Source organism: Vombatus ursinus, unplaced genomic scaffold (assembly GCF_900497805.2).
Source record: "Vombatus ursinus unplaced genomic scaffold, bare-nosed wombat genome assembly UNPS02014770.1, whole genome shotgun sequence".
Classification (NCBI taxonomy): Eukaryota; Metazoa; Chordata; class Mammalia; order Diprotodontia; family Vombatidae; genus Vombatus; species Vombatus ursinus.
The window spans coordinates 38,901,392-38,921,604 of NW_020954548.1; the positions used below are offsets into that span (position 1 = coordinate 38,901,392).

Sequence of the window (20,213 nt, forward strand, 5' to 3'; positions counted from 1 at the left end):
AGCACTTTAAATTTTACAAAGCACTTTGTATATAAAAATAATAATAGCTAGCATTTATATGGTGCTTACAGCATGCCTGGCACTATGCTAAATACTATACAATTATTATTTCATTTGATCCTCATGTCAACCCTGGTGGGAGGTAGGGGCTCTTTTTAGCCTCATTTTACATATGAGGAAACTGAGGCAAACAGTTTAAGTGACTTGCCCAGCACTACACAGCTAGGAAGCGTCTGAGGCTGGATGTGAACTCAGGTCTTCCTGACTCCAGGAATGAGATATGTGCTATCATTATCCACATTGTATAGATGAAAAAACTGGGATCCAAAGAAATTAAGTGACCTGCCCAGGCTCATTCAGATAGGGTCTTTGCATATGAAGTGGGATTTAAATTCGTGTCTACTCAACTTTTAGTCCATCACTCTATTACGTGCTTCCTCTGAGAATGTTGGATGGGTGGTTAAACTTAATTAGTGCCCAGGGCATTCACTCAAATCCTAGGCACTAAAAGTAGAAGATCCTAGCAGTTATCTGTATCTTGGCTCCCAAATCTTCCTCCCCGGGGCTCTATGAATTCAGATTATCCTCTTCTTTTCACGTGGATTTGAAATACTGAGAGCTGACTCTTCCTAAACAAAATAATAGGATTATGTCCCTGGAGTCTCTTATTTTTTCCCCTGGAGTCCCATAGGAAAAATCCGGAGATGTGTGTTCTTATCCCAGACGTTGCTAAGAACAGTATGACCTTTGGCAAGTTATCTCCCCGCTCCCCTCCAAGCCAACTTGGTTTCTTCATATATTACAAAACGGGGAGGGGGAGTTGGAACTAATTAATTTATGAGATCTCTTGCAATTCAAACAATCTTTGTTCTACATCCTAAGCTGCCCATGTCTTTAAGTCCTAAGCTCAAACATTCTAAGTGTCCTTCCAGTTCTAGGAGTCTCTGAAGAGCTCCCCTTGAGGAGTGTCTGGGATATGGGAAGGTTAGAAGGAAATTGGGAGACTCTCTCCTAATTCAACAAGTCTCTCTCTGTAGCTCTGTGCAATAGGATTTGGACTGTGTCTAGTTCAGCAACCCCCCCCCCACCGCCCCCAGCCCCACCACAAGCCCCAAGCACAGTCCTCGCCCTTATACAGACCAAGGGACCACAAGATGATAGATTGATGGCTGGAAAGAACCTCAGAAACACACTTCCCCTTCCCATTTTACAGCTGTGGAGACAGAGGCCCAAAAAGGTTAAGCAATTTTCCTATGGTTGCACCAGTAGTGAATGGCAGGGCCAGGATTAGAACCAAGGCTAAGGCCAATGCCCTTTCCACTGTCCCACACTGCCACTCACACCATGATACCCCCTCCCCCTGAAATGATGCAAACAGACATAGTTGTTCACTGTGCCTGATTCAAAACACAAAATAAAATGGGAATAAGTCATTTTCACTATTAAAGGTACCCAAATTAACTATAAAGGACATATGACACTATTTGCATCCAGAGAAAGAACTGATAAATAGAAGTATATGCCTATCTCGTGGTCGATGCTTAATACATCTTTATTGCCTGACTTTAGAACACTTACTGGTACTCAGCACTTCAATGATCTGTGATTTTATTGGTATGGTATTTAGGTACCTCTCCCTTCACTTACATGGCTCACAATTCCTCTATCATTTTGCAGATAATTTTCATGAGTTATTGTGGCCAAGAGAACTCCTCACCCTATACAAGTCTAAGGATGAGGCTCTCTAACCAAAACTAAGCTGATTCTCAGAAAATAGAAATGCAGTGCATCGCCGGACCATGCTCAAAGTCTTTCTAAATCAGTGGCACCTGCCAGAGACTGTATTCCATTTATTATAGCCTTCAAGAACCCAGAATTATCTTCATGCCGTGAGGAGGAGTGCAGGTGTAGAATTCTGATAGAGGTCTAGGTTTTCACATTCTAAGTTAAAATGGTTCCAAATCTTTCAATGGCACAGGGAACTGAGAACACCCTTGGATATTTCTCAGTGCTCTCCACGAAAGAAGAGCCTCATCTACCACCAGGTGAAAGCCACAGTCCAGGAGCACCAGAACGCACAGAATGCCTATTTTCAGATGCTAAAGTCCTTGCTTGGTGAGTTCGGATGCTGACAAGTAGACAAAGTTCATCTTGGTTTTCCAGTTCACAGATCTTCACTTTATAAAAACAAATAAGAAAACAAATCATGAAGTGTACCTGCCTCCTCTTGGCAAAGAGGTGGGAGCCTACGAGGGAAGAATAGAGTATCCATTGCCAGATACAATCCCTGCTTGGGGTATTTTTGCTAAACTATTTTTCTTTGTTACAAAGAAGAGTTAAATTCCAGAATGGGGAAGGCAGGGGGAGTAGAGTGCAGCAGGAGGCAGGCTTGGCAGATTTCCAAAAATGACTGTGATGCAAAAGCAAAAAGTATGAATAAAATGTATTTTTTTAATCTCAGGCCACGCTAAAGTTTTCCCAGACTGCCCACCCCTATTCAGCAATATTAGCACTTTAATCTAAGGTCATAGAACATTAAATTTAGGAGGGACTTAAAGATCATTTAATCTATGGGGATTTTTTTTGGACCCCTCCACCCATACAGATCTTCACCTGCTCTGAAACTATAATCTTACAGAATTGCATGAGTTGCTGAGAGATTGAACTCATTTAGCATTATACCCTTATATTAAAAATGGGAGGGGCAGCTAGACGGCGCAGTAGATAGAGCACCAGCCCTGAAGATGGAGGACCTGGATTCAAATCCAACCTCAGACCAAACACTTGACACTTACTAACTGTGTGACCCTGGGCAAGTCACTTAACCCCAATTGCCTACAAATTGAAAAAAAAAAAGAATGAGAAAGAATGAGAAAAATGGGAAAACTGAGGCACAAAGAGGAGAAGGGATTTGCCCACAAGAACCTGAGTTAATGGCAGAGGAAAGAACTGGAAGACCGGGCTTTGAGTCATGCAATATATTGGCTGTATTGCCTTTAACAAGTCACTTCACCTATGTGAACCCAATTTCCCTGACTTTCCAAATGGGATATAATACCTACCTTGTACGTTTTATAGGGCATAATATATAAATGTAAGCTGTTGTAATTAGAACCCAGGTCTCTTGACTCCCAATCCTATGTTCTTCTAGCACAAGGCCATAATGCTTCTTATTCCTAGTTCTGCCTATGTAAGTAGCCAGATGATTCCAGTTCTTTTAGTGACGATAAAGGAGGAAGCCCCAAAAGAGCCTCTGCTACTTTTTTCCTGGAGAGCAAAGAGAAACAGGAGTATCACACACCTTCATAGAAAGAAAATGAGACAGAAAGAAAGAGGGAGACAGAAGAGACAAAGACAGAGAAGAAGGGGGAGAGAGACGAAGGAGAGATAGAAGGGGGGAAGAGAAAGAGACAAAAGAGACAGAGAGAGATGGTGGGAGAGACAGGAGAAGAGAGGGGAGAGAGAAAGAGATAAAGAGAAGGAGGGAGAAGGAGATAGAAGGAGAGGGGGAGAGAGAAAGAGAGAAGAGACAGAGAAGGAGGGAGAAAGAAGAGAGGAGGGGGAAAGAGAAAGAGACAAAAGAGACAGAGAGAAGGAGGGAGACAGAAAAAGACCGAGGAGAAACAGGAGAGAGAAAGAGAGGGAGAGGGAGAGAGAGAGACAGAAGAGACAGAAAGAATGAGTGAGACAGAGAAGGAAGGAGAGAGAAAAAAGGGAGAAAGAAGGTGGGGTGAGGAGAGACAGAGACAGAGAGAGCTCTTTGCATGAGGGAGAAGCATTAACAGACTCCAGAGGGAGCCCTCAGCCAATTCTATGAATGAAACAACTGACTGTTGGAGATAATAATAGGAGGTCAATGAGGCCGTATCTAGTGGTGTTATGGGCAGTGGCAAGGGGGCAGTGAGCAGATCTGAGGTCCAGTCCCTGCAGAACCATGGGCAAGGTGTGCTGCTGGTCCATCTATAAAATAAGGGATTTAAATTAAATGATCACCTAGATCCTTCCCAGCTCTAACAGTCTATGAGGCAAGTAGGAAGCAGTGCTTGTCAAAGATTGATCCTTCCCTTCAAATATTGTGCTCCCTCGCTGTGTGTCCCTTCGATCTGTGAAGTCCCGAGGCTCAGTTGATGGAACTATAGCTGTTGCAGGTGGTGCCAACACACTGTTCAACGGGACATTTCAATATATCAGGAGCTGGATTATAAACTATCAAGGCTAGAAATTTTACTGGGGCAATAGAAATATTTAGACTGAATTTGTTGTTCTACTTTACAAGAACTGTGTTTTCATTAGTGTGGGGGAAATCCTTGTGAAGAAAATCCATCTATCAGTGAATGTCATACCTGCTGGGCAATTTAAAATCTAAAGGAGTTGCCTGGGCATTGAGAAGTTAAATAATAATAATAATGAAAAATAGCCAGCATTTATGTTGCACTTAAATGTTTGCAAAACACTTCATAAACTAATTTGATGTTATGAACTCATTTGATCCTCACAACAATTCTGGAACGCAGGAACTATCATTATTCCTATTTACAGATGAGGAAATTGAGGCAGGCATCTAGGTAGCACAGTGCTGGGCCTGAAGTCAGGAAGACTCATCTTCCTGAGTTTAAATCTGGCCTCATTTACTAGCTCTATGACCCTGGGCAAATCACTTAACCCTGTTTGCCTCAGTTTCTTCATCTGTAAAATGAGCTGGAGAAGGAAATGGCAAATCACTCCAGTATCTCTGCCAAGAAAACCCCAAATAGGGATACAGAGAGTCAGACGTGACTGAACAACAACAAAAACTGAGGCAAACAGAGCTTAAGTGACTTGCCCAAGGTCACACAGCTTGTAATTTCTGGGGCTGGATTTGAACTCACGGCTTTCTGACTCCAAGCCCAGCACTCTATCCACCAGACACCTAGCTGCCTCTAGGGTTAAATGAACTTCCCAAGGTCACACAGTCAATATGTGTTAGAGGTAAGATTTGAACCCAGCTTTTCTTGACTTCAAGGCCAGCTCACTATCCATCATATCATATTGCTTCTCTTTAATCTGTTTTAGTGCAGGAAAAATAAAGGCTAGAAAGACTTTTCCTAAAATACATTATCTAGTCCAACTCCCTCATTTTACTAAAGAGGCAATTTGTGCCCAGAGAAGAGAGGTCAATAACCGGGCCAGCCCTACCTGTGGTCTTCTGAATTGAAGTCCAAAGCTTATTTTACTGTACTGTGCTTCTCAGGAAACTTTTGAACCCCTCCCCCACCCCACCGAAGTTACTTTAACACTTCTTCAAACTATAATGTCCTAGAAATTACGTATTTCCTAGAAACACCTTGGTTAAAAATAATATACAAAGATTATCATTTTGGAGATAGAGCACTGGGCCTGGAGTCAGAAAAACCTGAGTTCAAGACACTTGGTAGCTGTGAGGCCCTGGATAAATCACTTAACTTCTGTCTGCCTCAGTTTTCCCATCTATAAAATGGGGATAATAATAACACCTACCTCCCAGAGTTGTGAGGACCAAAAGAGGTGATATCTGTAATACATTTAGCACAATGCCTCACAAAGTATTTGAATGGTTGTTTGCAGCATGGTACAATGAAAAGAACATGTGATTTGGAGTCAGAGGACCGGGGTTCCAATTCTGGCTACTTACTACCTATATGATACGTCACTCTACTCTCCAGGCCTCAGTTTCCTCATCTGTAAAATGAAGGGATAGAATTAGATGACCTCTAAGGTCCCTTCTAGTTCAACATCAGTGATCCTTCGGGGAAGTGAATGGCTCTGTACTGCATTGTCTCCATCCTCTCCTCAGATCTCACTGCAAGGTCCCAAGCATCAGTTACTCAACATTAAATGCCTACAATGTGCCCTGCACTATACTAAGACTGTTACGGCATCCAGAAACCCAGCCACTACTAGTAGAGTGGTATAAATCACAATCCATTTATAACGTAGTAAATAGGTCTTAGCAACTTGCCTTAGGGACAGAGTTTAAGTAACTTGTCCATGGTCATATAGTTAGGGGCTGAAGACAAAATGCATGATATGGCTCTGTAAGAATAATGTCAGGATAGCCAAAAACAAAAACAAAAAGTGACCCTGGGCAAGTCACTTAACCCCATTGCCTAGCCAAAAAAAAAAAAAAAACAAACCACAAAGAATAGTGTCAGGAGTGCTAAAGCTCAGAATGAACTCAGGCTAGTCAGGAAAGATAAGGACATCAAAAAAAGGTGGGGTGGAGAGTAGGGGGCTTGAGGCTTGTTTTAGCTATGTTGAGGAAAAGAGGAGGATCAAAGAAGCCATAAAACCATGGCCCAGGTTGGTTAGCATAATGATAATAAGACTACACAAAGAAGATAGAACTACTCAATTCTTACGTAGCTTGCTTTCTCGGTCAAAGAGAATAATCTTTGCACTAAAAAGGATAGAAAATGGATAATAAGTTAAAACTCAATAGAAATAGGAAAAAGGATATTCTTGCTCAAGTATAGGTGGAACTAGATGACTTGTGGTCCCTTTTAATGGGGAGAGAGCATGCGAGGCAGCAGGGGTCAGGGGAGAGTCCAAGTATAGGGTATACAGGGCACAGCAAGGAGACTGTTCTCAGTCAGACCAGTGTATGTATTAGGGGTGGGGGGGAGTGCAAAGGACCCAGAAAACCAGACAAATAGGGTTGCACTAAACTCAGTACCAGCCCATTGGCTAATGGCTAAAGGGAATTCCCCTCTGCTTCCTCCTGGCAGGAGGAGCCCCAGCTGAAGATCTCATCCAATATGCAGCTGACTCCCCAGTGATGGACATGCACACCTTTACAGCCCTCAGTCCTGAGGAGGTTAAGGTGGGAAACACTGGGGGCAAAGCTTCTCACTGGAACTGCCAGCTGTTATGTGGTCCCATACTAACCATTCACAGGCTCACAGTTGAACAAGCAATTGCTAAAAGTTCATTCCCTGAGTGCCCAGGATGAACTGATGGTACAATTTTAGCTCAAAGTTCAATGATCTTTCCACTAAACCACATTGCTTCCCTCCATGTTTTATAGTATAACACCAAGAGTAGTTAACTGATGATAGTCAGAAATATGACCTTGGTTTTCTTAACACTGTGTCTTAATCCTCTGAGCTAACTAGCCCTAAACCTTTGATACTGTCTTAGTGGTCTGGGTCTCCTGGTATGTGCATTGTAGACCTAAAGCAACAGTCTCAGGTGTTCTCTCTTTTCATTTGGGATCCATAGAAATTAAGTCCTCAAAATCTGAAAGACTTACTTGACGTAAATCTCTCTGAGCTGAACACCATCGTTGAGCATCCTACAGTACAAGCTTGGGTGAAGGCTCATACTCAGTCAGAAGTGAATGCCGTTGGACTCAAGGTTATGGCTGGACATCCAGACCCGACACCTGATGGTTTCTTTGTTTTAACATCAGGTAAGTGAATTCCTGGGACATTTCCCTAATGACCTCAGCCTTCCAAAAGTAATACAACCTCACCAAATCAGGCTAATAAGAAGAAAGATCTGTATGAATGAATAATATGAAGTCTTCCCCAAACCCCAGAGGCTGGTACTTCTCCCCTCCAAATGGCCTTGTATTTCTTCTGTATATATTTTATGTGTATACACATATATTTAATGTGTACTTTTTGTCTCTGATAATCGAATGTAAGCTACTTGATGACAGGCACCCTAGTGCCCAGAATAGTGTCTGACATCCAGTAGCTACTGCTTAGCAAAGGCTTATAAAGTAATTGATTAACACCTGAAATATAGTCAGACCATACCTAACATCATTAATGGATACCAATGCAGGAGTCTTAGAGAACTCTGAGAAGTTGACTTAGTACTCAGGATCACACAGCCAGTATGTGCCAGAGGTAGTAGTGCTTAACCCAGGTTTTCTGGCTCCAAGCCTAGCTCTCTATACATTATCCTCATATAAAATGTGTTATAACATAAAAAATGTTATATATACATCAGCATTTATTATTTCAAAGATAAGTAAGATGTGAAACTCATCCTCAGGTAACTAATGGGAAGAAGGGGGAAAGTTGGGACAGGATAAGATTTTATTCAACAAGTATTTATTAAACATTAATTACATGTAGTGGAGAGTGCTGAACTTAGAGTCTGAAAGTCTTCACTCAAATCCAGACTATGCCACTTATTACCTGCATGACCTTGGGTTAGCCACTTAACCTCTCAGTGAATCAGTTTCCTCATCTGTAAAATGAAGTCAAACTGTATGCTCTCAAAGGCTCTTTCCGTCTACAAACCTATGAAAAATGGGGCACTGTGCTACGTGCTGAAGAAACAAAAACAAAAACAAATCAGTCCTTCCTTCAAAGGAATTTTCCCTCTACTGGAAGGATATAACCCATACATAGATAAGCAATTGCAAATTTGGGGGTGTTTGTTGTTGTCATTGTTGTCATTTGCAAAGTATATTACAGGTAATTGCAAAGTTATTTGGAAGCGGTGAATTTCAGAAAGAAATAATATGTACAATAATAGCTAGCATTTATATAGGGCTTTAAGGTTTGAAAGTTTACATCATTTATTTCATTTGATCATCATAACCCTACCAGATACATACTATCATTACCCCCACTTTATAGATGAGAAAACTGATACTCAGAAAGTTTAAGTGACTTGCCCAGGGTCACACAGATAAGTGTATGTAGCAGTTTTTGAACCCAGGTCTTTCTAATTCCAAGTCTAACACTCTATTCATTATGGCATAATTTTATTCCAACATTACTATATATGTGTATATATGTGTGTGTGTGTGTGTGTGTGCGCATGTGTGTGCACTCAATATATATTTTATGTATGTTCCTATATATATTTATTCCAACATAACTATATATGTATTTATATGTATACTCTTATACATGTATGTATGCACACACTCCTATATATATGTATATTTATTCTAATATAACTATATCTATTTATTCCCATATATATTCTATACGTATTTACTCATGTTTTTACATATATATTTACTCCAAGATTACTATATATAACAATATATACACATAAAGATATGTACATCAATAGCTGTAATACAAAATAAAATTATTAGTACTTTAAAAGGGTACAAAGTACAAAGTTCAGAGATGGGACATCAGAGAGCTCTAGGGGAAAAGGTTGTCAGGGGTGTCTGAGTCTTGATGGTTAGGTAGCCAGTTATTTTCACTCTTTGTGGAAGGAAGGGAGCCCTTTAGAAATACAAGTTTAAGCCAATGGGTTGAGGATTAACCCGGCTGATGATTCAGTAAATCAGTCAGTAAATATTTATCAGGTGCTTACTATGTGCCAGGAATTGTGCTAAGTCCTAGGGATACAAAGAAAGGCTCACAAAGGTTACCCTTCTGTGCTTATGGTATATGGTGTAACAGAGGGTTCCATGGATCATATCCATGGTATGGTAGATCTACTCCAGTACCTCTTAGCCTCTCCCCTATTTCCAATACCCTCCCTCCTTCCCAAAGCTACCTTGGATTTATTTTGTGTACTCTACATATACTTATTTGTGGGCATATTTTTTATCCAGATAAAATGTGAGCTCCTTGAGGACATAAACTGTTTCTTTTTTGTCTTTATTTTTGATTCCAGAATCTAGCAGGGCCTGACACGTCATAGGTGCTTAATAAAGGATTGTTGATTGATTCCAAGGCTAACACACTCCATTAAAAGGAGTAGAGCTAGCTAGAGCTGGACCAAAGTATTCAATGAGGATGTTGTTTTATTGATTTGCTTCCTAGAGTTAAATCCAACTTTTCCTCCCGAGGAGAAAATTAGTGTTGTTATAAAGAAAGAACCAGATGGCAAAGCTCCTCTTTTTTCTCTGAAGTGCCTCGTCCCCTACAGCTGTGCCCTAATGATCCAACTCTTTTCTTTATTCTGTTTCAGCACCACCCATTTCCAGAGCGGAAGGAGCCCTCAAAAAACACCCGCTCCAGATTTCTTACACTATCCTCCTCACCCTGGGTGCAGTAATGATTTCCTTAGGGGTTTCATAACTGTCTTGGAATATATGACAGTACCATCTCATTTGTAACACCAACACAAAAGAGAAATCGCAATCTGCCCAATGCACAAGTGATTTGCCACCTCTCTCTTGAATGCAGAGTATAAGCATACATTATGTGAGAATTCCTTAACTTTTAATTGCAGCAGCTTTCTCTGCCTCACATGGGTATCGTAAGATTTGCTTCGTGTTGACAAATACAGAACATCTCAACAGAAAGGAACCACATATTTGACATATTTCTAGTGTTGTGTTTATTGTCTATTAGTTATCCCATATGGTCACATTGTGGTATATGGAAAAGTGTGCTGAAACTGGAGTTGGAACACCTGAGTTCCAGTCCTGACTCTGTCACTAACTGTGAAGCCTTTCAGGAGGTGACTGGTGGGTTCTTTCAATTTCTACTTTACCTTCTAGTTCTAAAATATCTGTGCATTTTCTTTTATGATTTCTTGAAATAAAACATCTAGGATCTTTTTTGTTGTCGTTCATAGCTTTCAGGTAGCACAATGATTCTTAAGTTATCTCTCCCCAATCGGTTTTCCAGGTTTCTTTGTTTTTTCCTCTGAGACATTTCACATTTTCTTTTATTTTTTTCAAGCTTTTGGTTTTGTTTTATTATTTCTTGATGTCTCATAGAATCATTAGCTTCCATTTCACCAATTCTAGTTTTCACGGAGTTATTTTCTTCAGTACCTCTTATTCCAAGCTGATAATTCTTTTTTCATATCTTTCTTCCATAGCTCTCATTTTCATTTTTAGCTCTTTTTTTAAACTCTTGTTTTAACTCTTCTAACTCTCTTCTTGTGTATAAACTGCATTTTTCTTTGAGATTTTGTTTGTAGATGTTTTCAAGTCATTCTCTTCTTCTGTGTTTGTGTCTTGAGCGTCCCTGTCACCCTAGTCGCTCTTTGGGGCCAGATTCCTTTTTTGTTTGCTCATTCTTCCAGCCTGCTTCTTGACTTTTGACTTTATGTCAATGCCAGGCTGTGTGCGCTTCTGGGGTGGGGATGTGAGGAGGAGGGTGCCACGCCTGTGCTTCTGTCCTTTTCAGTTTTTCTGATGCTTTCACAGCTCAGTCTGGGGGCGTGCAAGCTTTTAGTGCTCCCACAGTGGTGTGATCCAGGGAGAGGCTGGTTCACTGTCCTCTTGGTCCAGGATCTGCCAGTTCCTGACCCAGGTCTGAGTCTGGGTTGACTTGTCCATAGTTGAGAATTTCAGAGATGGGACCCAGTCATTATTAGACCACTCAGAGACTTTAGGTTTAGAGTGACTGAACTGCAGGCTCCCCTTTGGTCTGAGACTCCTGCTATAGGTATCCTACTGAAGGCTCACATGCTCAGCTAGAGCTGAGACACCATTTAGCTCCTGGGATCAGAGACACACAGCTCAGATCTGGAACCTGTCCCTTCTTTGGCACAGAGCTAAGGCCCACTTCATAGCTATTCCTCTCCAACCTGGATCTGTGCCTGAAAGCGAGTAATGGACTACAGAACTGTCAGACGGCACCTGCTCTTGCTACTAGGACTACTTCAAGGATCCCCTGGCACTTCCTGTCTGGTGCCCTCTCTCTGCCCTCTTTCAGTTCCTAGGTGCTAAAATGCTCTGTGCTCTGCACACTCCTGGTCAGATCCCAGCCCCATTGTCCACAAACTTCTCTGCCTTCCTAAGCCATGATGAGCTGGAAAAATGATTCACTGTGACTTTTTCTTGGCTTTCCAAATCAGAATCCAGACTGGCTCATTTTCTAGAGGAGTCATAGTGATCTTGGCTCAATTGCTTCCTCATTCCTCCAGAGCCATCTGAGTGTGCCAAATACCTCAAACCCTGAAAAAAACAAAAACCTGGTCTCATGGACACATTCATTCAAACAAACATTTGAGTGCCTACTATGTGTATGCCACCACGTGTGATACATAATAACATTTAACTAATTAGCTAATGAACCCAAGAATATTGGGATTCAAAGGACCCCTCCTCATAAAAGTATTCAGGAATGCCAGACTGGGTCAAACCTGTGAACCGCTGTGCCAGTCTGCCCAGTTACAGTTTCATAGCTAGTCTACAGATACAGAAAATAACCATAGGAGGCACTCGTGTTTATAGAATTAGGTAAAGTTTACACTAAGTATACCAAAGATCAGGAGATAATTAATAGCTATACAGGTATTTTTATAGGGAAATGCACCCTGAATTCCAACTTGAGATGCCTGAAATGCAACCCTTCCCTACTCACCTCCTAACAGTAGGAGGAAGGGGAAGGAAGATTGAGAAACTTGCTAAGAAAACCTTACTGATTGTTTCTTTGCGTGAGAGAAAGCGTCTCTCTTAATCAGTCTTTCTCTAAGCGATTGGGAAACTAAGTCAGAGTCGGAGCTTATGCCCATAGTTGATCAGAAGCATACGGGTTATTCATAAATCAAGTGTTTATAAGTCAAGGACAGCCTATCTCACAAGGTTGGTGTGAGATACAGTATTTCCTTCTACTTGTTGGAAGCCAGCTCCCTTCAATTTCAAAGCAATAGAGGGTGTCCTATTTCTAGTATGATTACTGCTGTTGTTTGTCCTTCATTCTCGAAGAGGATCATGACATGGGGAAGTTGATGCCATAACTTGCAAGGATTTAAGTGAGGGAGGACTCTGCAAAGTCACCAACCTCACTTTCTCCTCCAGAGGCATCTGGGCCCAGTGGCAAGATACGGATCAGGATGACTGCAGATGGCCCCGCTCTCGGATGATCAGGTTTGCAAGGACCACCTAGGTCTAAGTCCAAGACCAAGATGAAGCTGCTGAGAGGTCAAGAATCAGTGTGATATTTTGTGTGAGAGTTCACAAGGTTCACCCTGCTCAGCCCCCCACCTGTCTGTTTTCATGGGCTTTGCACAGAGGACTCCCTCCCACTCCACCATTCTATGCATCTGGAAGCAGAGAAGCTTCCAGAGACTGGGAGTTCCTGGTGTAACAAGTCAGCCTTGAAATGGAGGCGGGGGGCTTTCCCCACCCTCTAACCCTTTTCCTAGCACTAATGCTACAGCGTAGGTTGGGCAGCACAAAGGAAGAGCTGCGACCAATCCTGAAGATCTGTAGTAGTCACAGCAGGGATTGGAAGGTGAAAATCTGAGGCCAGTGTGGATAGGATCCGGCGGGGGGGGGGGGGGGGGGACCAGACAGGAAAGGATTGATGTGACTGGCCACTGCAGTGGAACTCCCTGACTCCAGTGCAATGGCTTGGAAGGCAGTTCCAAACCCTAGTGTTTCCCTCCTGCTTTCACCAGTTCTTGCCACATCAACTGGACCCCACAGTACCTTCCTTGATCCTCCTCCCCAAGCCTTGAGTAATAATGGTGACTGACAAAAGGATCAGAGGGAAGTCTACAGCTTATTTACAATTATCTTACTTTGGTCCAGTAAGTTACTTAACCCTTAAAAAGCTAAGATTATATCTCTGAATGGGGTCAGTAAGCACGAGGTTTCACTAAAGCTCAGAACAGAGATGAGAGCTTTTTTTACTCATTTTTAGCACATTTCAGTTCATACTCCTAGATTTGCACAGAACCCCACTGCCAGCCACTATGCTACAGGAGCCTAGGAGAACTCACACAGTGGGCAAAGTAGTCTAAGACCTTGCTGTCAAGTGCCCTCTGGTGAGCAGTAAGGACTGTGCAGCTGTTGGCAAAGGCAATGCACATGCAATGCACACCTACTGACATTACCACTGGGCTAGTAGTCTAAGGGTAGTACTACCTGGTAGCTGGAGGGGGATGGGAGGGGCGCTACATTCCCTAGCTAGTTAGTCAATCAACTGACAGCCTGCTTCCCTGTGGGTTACAGAAATCAGGAAACCTAGTCAGGGGTGGATGGTTATAGTTTCTATAGCACCACCACTGTATATCTACCTGGCACTCACAGCACCTGTCACACAGGTATTCTGGGATTTAGTACACAAGTCTATGTTCCTTTATGCCATTTTTAAATGGCTATCGCTTAAGTTTAAATTTAAATATCATTAGATCATGGGCTTCTTGAGCACAAGAACTCTCTTTTGCCTCTCTTTGTATCCCTATGGTTTAGCACTATGCCTAGCACACCACAGGCACTTAATAAATGTTTATTGTCTACCATAATAGTTCAGCAATTTTTTGAATATGTCACTTTTTGTTGTAGCTGCTTTCCTTAAAAGCAGCTATAAAATTATTTCTGCACATCCTTAATCACACACAACATTGGAGAACATATTTATTGAACTATACAATCAGAATCCATAAAATCAAATCATCAGGCAGCACACATCCATCATATCTATAAATAGGCAAATATTTATAAATAATATAAAAGGTGACTCTGAGGGCCATGTGATAGTTCATTTTACAGTTTACAAAGCACTTTTCCCACATGAATCCTACTGTATTCTTCTCCCTGGCCCACTAGGGTGAAAGGGAGGAGGAAGAACCATGGTTGTAGAGGGAGTACCAAGTCACTTACTACCAGACAACAAAGAGCCAGGGCCTGAGGAGTCAGTGGAAACAGGAGATATAGTTGAGATCTAGAAATATGGGTCAGCATGGAAGAGCATCAGGATCCAAAGGGCAAAACAGGCAAGCACAGTCCAAGGGCAGACAAGAGTCTGAGGCACTAGATCTCCAGAAGGATCTATGCCCCCAAAAAAGCTTATTTCCCAAGTTGGCTTGCTTGGCACCAAATCCATAATGCCACCATTTTGAATCCCACCAGGACTTCGTCTCCTATCTCCATGCCTTGGATGGTTCCCTCTCCTCTCTTCCACTTCTTGGAATCCCTAGCTCCCTTCAAGGCTCATCTCAAGTACCATCTAGGCCTTTTTTGATTCCCCCCCAATTCCTTTGTATTTATTTTGTGCACATCTTATGTTTTCGTAACTGTGCTCACAATGAATGTAGGCTCTTTGAGAGCAACAACCACCTTGTTTTTGTATCCCTATTCCCTGGCACATAATATACAATTCATAAATCCTTCTTGAATTGGATTATAAGAGTCAGCTGTGGACAGATATCCCACGGGTATCTTCCATGTTGGAAACACCTAAATCTGTCCAAGTTTCACCATAAGGTAAGTAATGTAGATGTCATTAACTTCACTTTACAAAAGAAGAAACTTATGCTCAGAGAGATTAATAACTTGGTCATGGTCACACAGAGAGTAAGTGGCAAGGCCAGGAATTGAACCCAGATCCTCACTGTACTATCCTGTAGAGCTGGTCACCACTGCTGGACAGCATAATAAAAGGAGCCTGAGATTTATAATAAATCAGAAACAGTTCAAAAATGGTGGGCCCATTGTTTCTCACATTTACTTGATTGTGTGACCTTTTTAAGGTTATCTGAGACTTAATTTCCTCAGCATTTTAAAATGGGGGAATGGAGACTTATAGATTAAATCTTATAATACAAGAATAATTGAGTCTTCTCTCCCCCTTGAAGACTAAATCCTAGAATACAAGAATTAATGATGCCTCTCTCTGCCCTTTTACACTAAATACTAGAATATAAGAATTTATTACTTCCCTCCCTTCTCACCTCCTTGAAGCTAGAAGGAGCTAGTTAAGAGGAGTCATGATACCCCACAATAACTCTGTGATACAGGAAATACAATTTAAATTATTACCTTACTCTTTTTGCCATCTGACTTAAGGTTACTTTTGGCATCTGCAGGAAAGTATTAAGAGAGAAATTAATCATATTACTTCCAACATGTAGAGGAAATTGCCCTCAAAATGAGCAGTATAGGCTAGTAGGTATATTGCCGTACCACAAACTGGGTAGAAGCACAGATGATAATTCTCCACCATTTATTTTAGAAGCATAAAGTTCCCAGATCAGCTAGCGGGAGACAACAACTCCTAGAAGTCTCAGGAGGGACTGAAGCACCAAAGTTGGAGTGATGGCATTCCAGATATGTCAGCACCAAAAAGAGCTAGTAGGAGATGGCAGCACTCCAGACGAGGACTCAGCCCCTGGAAGGCTAGATGGGGGCAGAGCAGTCCAGTGCTAAAGATGACTCATTGGCTTTTCCTTTTTATACAGAAAAAGTCCCATCTCTGACAAAAAAAAAAAAAAGTCAGTAAAGTTTCTATTTTCTAGTTCCTAGGGGCTCCACAGCAGTGATTGGCAAGATGGGGTGAAAAGGAAAGCACACAGAAATCTGTTATCTATAGTCCCAGGAACGGAGGTGCAATGAAAGAAAAATAAAATTCCTACTTGAACTACAAAATCTACCTTAAAGTTGAGGTGCAATCATTGTAATTCTGGAAACAGCAAGACATCTTCCCAGAAGTTTAGGGAATAAGGTAAAATGATGAGCCAGCAGATTGCATAATTAAACAGAATATACCTTCAATAAGAACTGACTCCCAACAGAGTTATTTTCTCTTTAACTTGGCCATGGCCAAAGGGGATGACTTTAAGGCATCTTATTTTGGTAAAGCTTTTGTCTTAAGGAGTTACAGCTCTCTCTTGATACTTTCTTTGGCAAACAATGTCAATTCATTCACTAGCATTAACAGTTGCAATTTTAAGAGTCCTAAATACCTGTCAGATTGGCCAACATGACAAAACAGGCAAATGATAAATGTTGGAGAAGATGTGTGAAAATTGGAACACTAATGCATTGTTGGTGGAGTTGTGAAATGATCCAACCATTTTGGAGAGCAATTTGGAACTATGCCCAAAGGGCTATAAAAATGTGCATAGCCTTTGACCCAGCAATAGCACTTCTAAGGTTGTATCCCAAAGAGATCATACAAATGGGAAAAGGACCCACATGTACAAAAATATTTATAACAGCTCTTTTTGTGGTGGCAAAGAATTGGAAATTGAGGGGCTGCCCATCAGTTGGGGAATGGCTGAACAAGTTGTGGTATATGAATGTAATGGAATACTCCTGTGCTATAAGAAATGATGAGCAGGCAGATTTCAGAAAAAACCTGGAAAGACTTGTATGGACTGATTCTGAGTGAAGTGATCAGAACCAGGAGAACATTGTACACAGTAACAGCCACGTTGTGGGATGACTAACTTTGATAGACTTAGCCCTTCTCAGTAATGCAAGGATCTAAGACATCTCCAAAGGTTTCATGACGGAAAATGCTATCCACATCCAAAGAAACAACTATGGAGTTTGAATGCAGATCGAAGCATACTATTTGCTATTTTTTCTTCTGTTTTGTTTTGTTTTCTTTCTTGCAGCAACTCCTATTGGTTCTAATTCTTCCTTACAACATCACTAATGTGAAAATATGTTTAATAGCAATGTATATGTATAACCTATATCAGATTGCATGCTGTCTTGGAGAGGGGGGTAAAGGGCAGAAAAACTTAAAACTCAAAAGCTTATGGAAGTGATTGTTGATAAATCAAAATAAATTAATTTTTAATTTCAAAAAGAAAAAAAGGAGTCCTAAATAATTTGATGCATCTTCATATACATTATGAAAAAAGGATATAGAACTTCAAACTAGACAATATGCACAGTATGTATTGTGGAAGTCACAGCTTAGTTGATGCAAACACAATACCTTACAGATACTCAACTTGTGAACAACCAATTGTCACCAGTCATGGACCTCCCTTCAATTCTCCTACAGGTGTGTCCTTCGAGAGCTAATGATTCCCCCTCTAACTAATTTGAATTGCATAAGGAACAGCTCCTCATTTTAAAGTCTATTAAATTTTGCTCCATAGCTCATTAAGCCTTGATTGCCTGAAAAGACACCATCTGACATCATAGACACAGACATCTCACCCACTGAAACCCACTTCCAGTATCTGTGGAGAATGTTTGCTGGAAAGGACCTGGGTCACAGAGCCTTCTGGTGTTGGGTCCAGGGCTGGTGCCCTAAAGGACCAGAGGTGATCCTGCACCTGTGTCACTCTGACCCCCAGGTCTTGGGGTGAACTTTTCTGTTGTTCTGTGCTGAGCAGAGCCATTCAGTGCTCTGATTTCTGATATAGCAACCTTTGCCTCCCATTTAGCAAGAATATAGCCCATCTATAACCTATATTGGGCAGAAAGAGATTTTCAAAAGCACAAGTCTGATCATGGATGGAGCTCACCTACTCCATATACTCCAGTGGCTCCCTATTACCTCTAGGATCAAATAAAAACTCCTCTACTGGGCTCTTAGAGTCCTTATGCAAAAGGATCCCATCCTTTCTTTCCAGTCTTATCACCCATTATGCCCTTGTACAGTACATGTACAGTAAAGCCCAGTCAAACTGACCTTCCTACTGTTCCTACCCAACCTACCCCTCCCACCCTGCATGTGCCTTCTCTCCTCTAACCCTAATTGCGCTTCTTTCAAGGTTCATCTCTAGCAGCACCTTGGACAGGAGGGTTTCTTCACCCTGTTCGCATCCTGGCCTCCTCTGGCAGTCTGGCAAAGTCCAGTCGGTGGACCCCTTCTCAGAATAACGTTCTTAAATGCATAAAATAGCATGTTTGGGATTATAAAGAAAACCAATTATACTTAAATACAGTTATTAGAGTATTTACAGAACAAGTTTGAGGACTCCAGATTAAGAACCCCAAGCCTTTTCTTATTTCTCCAGACATTAGCTTCTCTCCCGACCCTCACCCCCCAATATTGTTGTTGTTGTCCAGTTCTGTCTGACTCTTAGTGACCCCATTTGGGGTTTTCTTGGCAAAGATACTGGAATGGTTTGCCATTTCCTTCTCCAGGTCATTTTACAGGTGAGGAAACTGAGGCAGACAGGGTTAAGTGACTTGCCCAGGGTCACACAACTAGTAAGGGTCTGAGGCTGGATTTGAACTCAGGAAGATTCTTCCTGACTCCAGGCCCGGTGCTCTTTCCACTGAGTCACTATCTATTCTGTATATAGCTATCCGTGTGCACATCGTCTCCCCTCTCTAGACTGTAAGCCTCTCAAGGGCAGGGACCATTTCACTTTTGCATTTGTATACCCAGACCCAGTCACAAAGTAAGCGCTCAATAAATGAGCATGGGTAGTTTGGTGTCTGATCTCTCTCTGGCTCTCCTGCGCTGAGACGGTGCTTAATAAATGGGAAGGGGAGGGCAAGAGGCCCCGTCGGGTGCAGCAGGGTCCCGCTGTCATTGTCACTGTCACCACCAGCCGCTCCTACAAAAGGGGCGGGGCAAGAGAGGCCTCGAGGCACAGGCACTGCGCACGCGTACGATCTCCGGCGAAAGGCGAGGAGGGAAGGCGGGCAGGGGGAGGAGGCTGGGCGTGCGTGAGTAGCTCTTGACGGCAGTGTGGCGGAAATGACCCTCCCTGCAAGGCCTTTGACGACAGTCCCGTCGGAGATAGAGCGCCACCCAGCAGTGTGGCCATCATGGCGTCGCCCTTCAGCGGGGCGCTGCAGCTGACGGACCTGGACGACTTCATTGGGCCGTCTCAGGTGGGCCGGGAGTTCCGGGGGTGGGGGGGGGGGATGAGCCTCGCAGGAGGGAAGCCTGGTGGCCGATGGTGGGGAGGGTCGGCACGCGGGGGGACGGGTGCGCCCGAAGTGGGACTCAAGGCCCGTTAGTGACGTCATGGGCTCGGGCATTTTCCCACACGCCTCGTCGGCCGGGGGAGGGGCTTCTCTGCGTAATATTCCTGCAGAGCTGCGCTGCTGCCGCAACTCTTCGGTGTTCAGCCCATTTCACTGATGGGGAAAACTAAGTTCCAACCATGGAAAAGAGTTTTCCCAAGATCTCAGCGAGCCGCCCTGGGACGCAGCTCCCCCGACTCCCCAAGCCGGGGCTTCTTGCCTGCCCCACGAAGGAGTTGGGGAGCGTGCAAGCTTTAGCCTGGTCGCTAGTTCTGCTTTCGAATGCCGGCTCCGCTCCTTGCCGCTGCCCGCGTGACTTCGGGCCGTTTACTCCCCGGGCCTGAGAGTCACTGCGGCGCAGAGCTGCCGCGGGTCATGCCGGCCCACCCCGCCTTCCCCGGGAGGAGCCTGGGAGGAGCTGCCGAGGCCTCGGGGCCCGGAGCCTTGCGGGGGGCCGGGACCCGGGCTCCGGGCTCGGGAGCAAAGCCAAGGGCCCCCGCGGTGCCCGCAGCCTCGTGGGGGCACCTTCAGTAACGGTCATCGCCGCTGTTTATGCAGCCCCGGAAGGTGTGCCAACATGCCCATCCCTGATGAGGGGCAAAGTGTAGAAGCAGAGTTATTAATGTGAATTATTGTT

General features: G+C 43.0%; 1 protein-coding gene across 1 annotated transcript in view; it reads left to right on the top strand.

Annotated features, from left to right (window-relative positions):
• The first annotated feature begins 19,341 nt into the window (after positions 1-19,341).
• CIAO3 (cytosolic iron-sulfur assembly component 3) overlaps positions 19,342-20,213 on the top strand; it is a 31,950-nt gene continuing 31,078 nt past the window's right edge. The window contains exon 1 of the mRNA XM_027863129.1: positions 19,342-19,441. Coding sequence (XP_027718930.1) covers positions 19,376-19,441 — 66 coding nt within the window. The 5' untranslated portion in view covers positions 19,342-19,375. The remainder of the gene's footprint in view (positions 19,442-20,213) is intronic.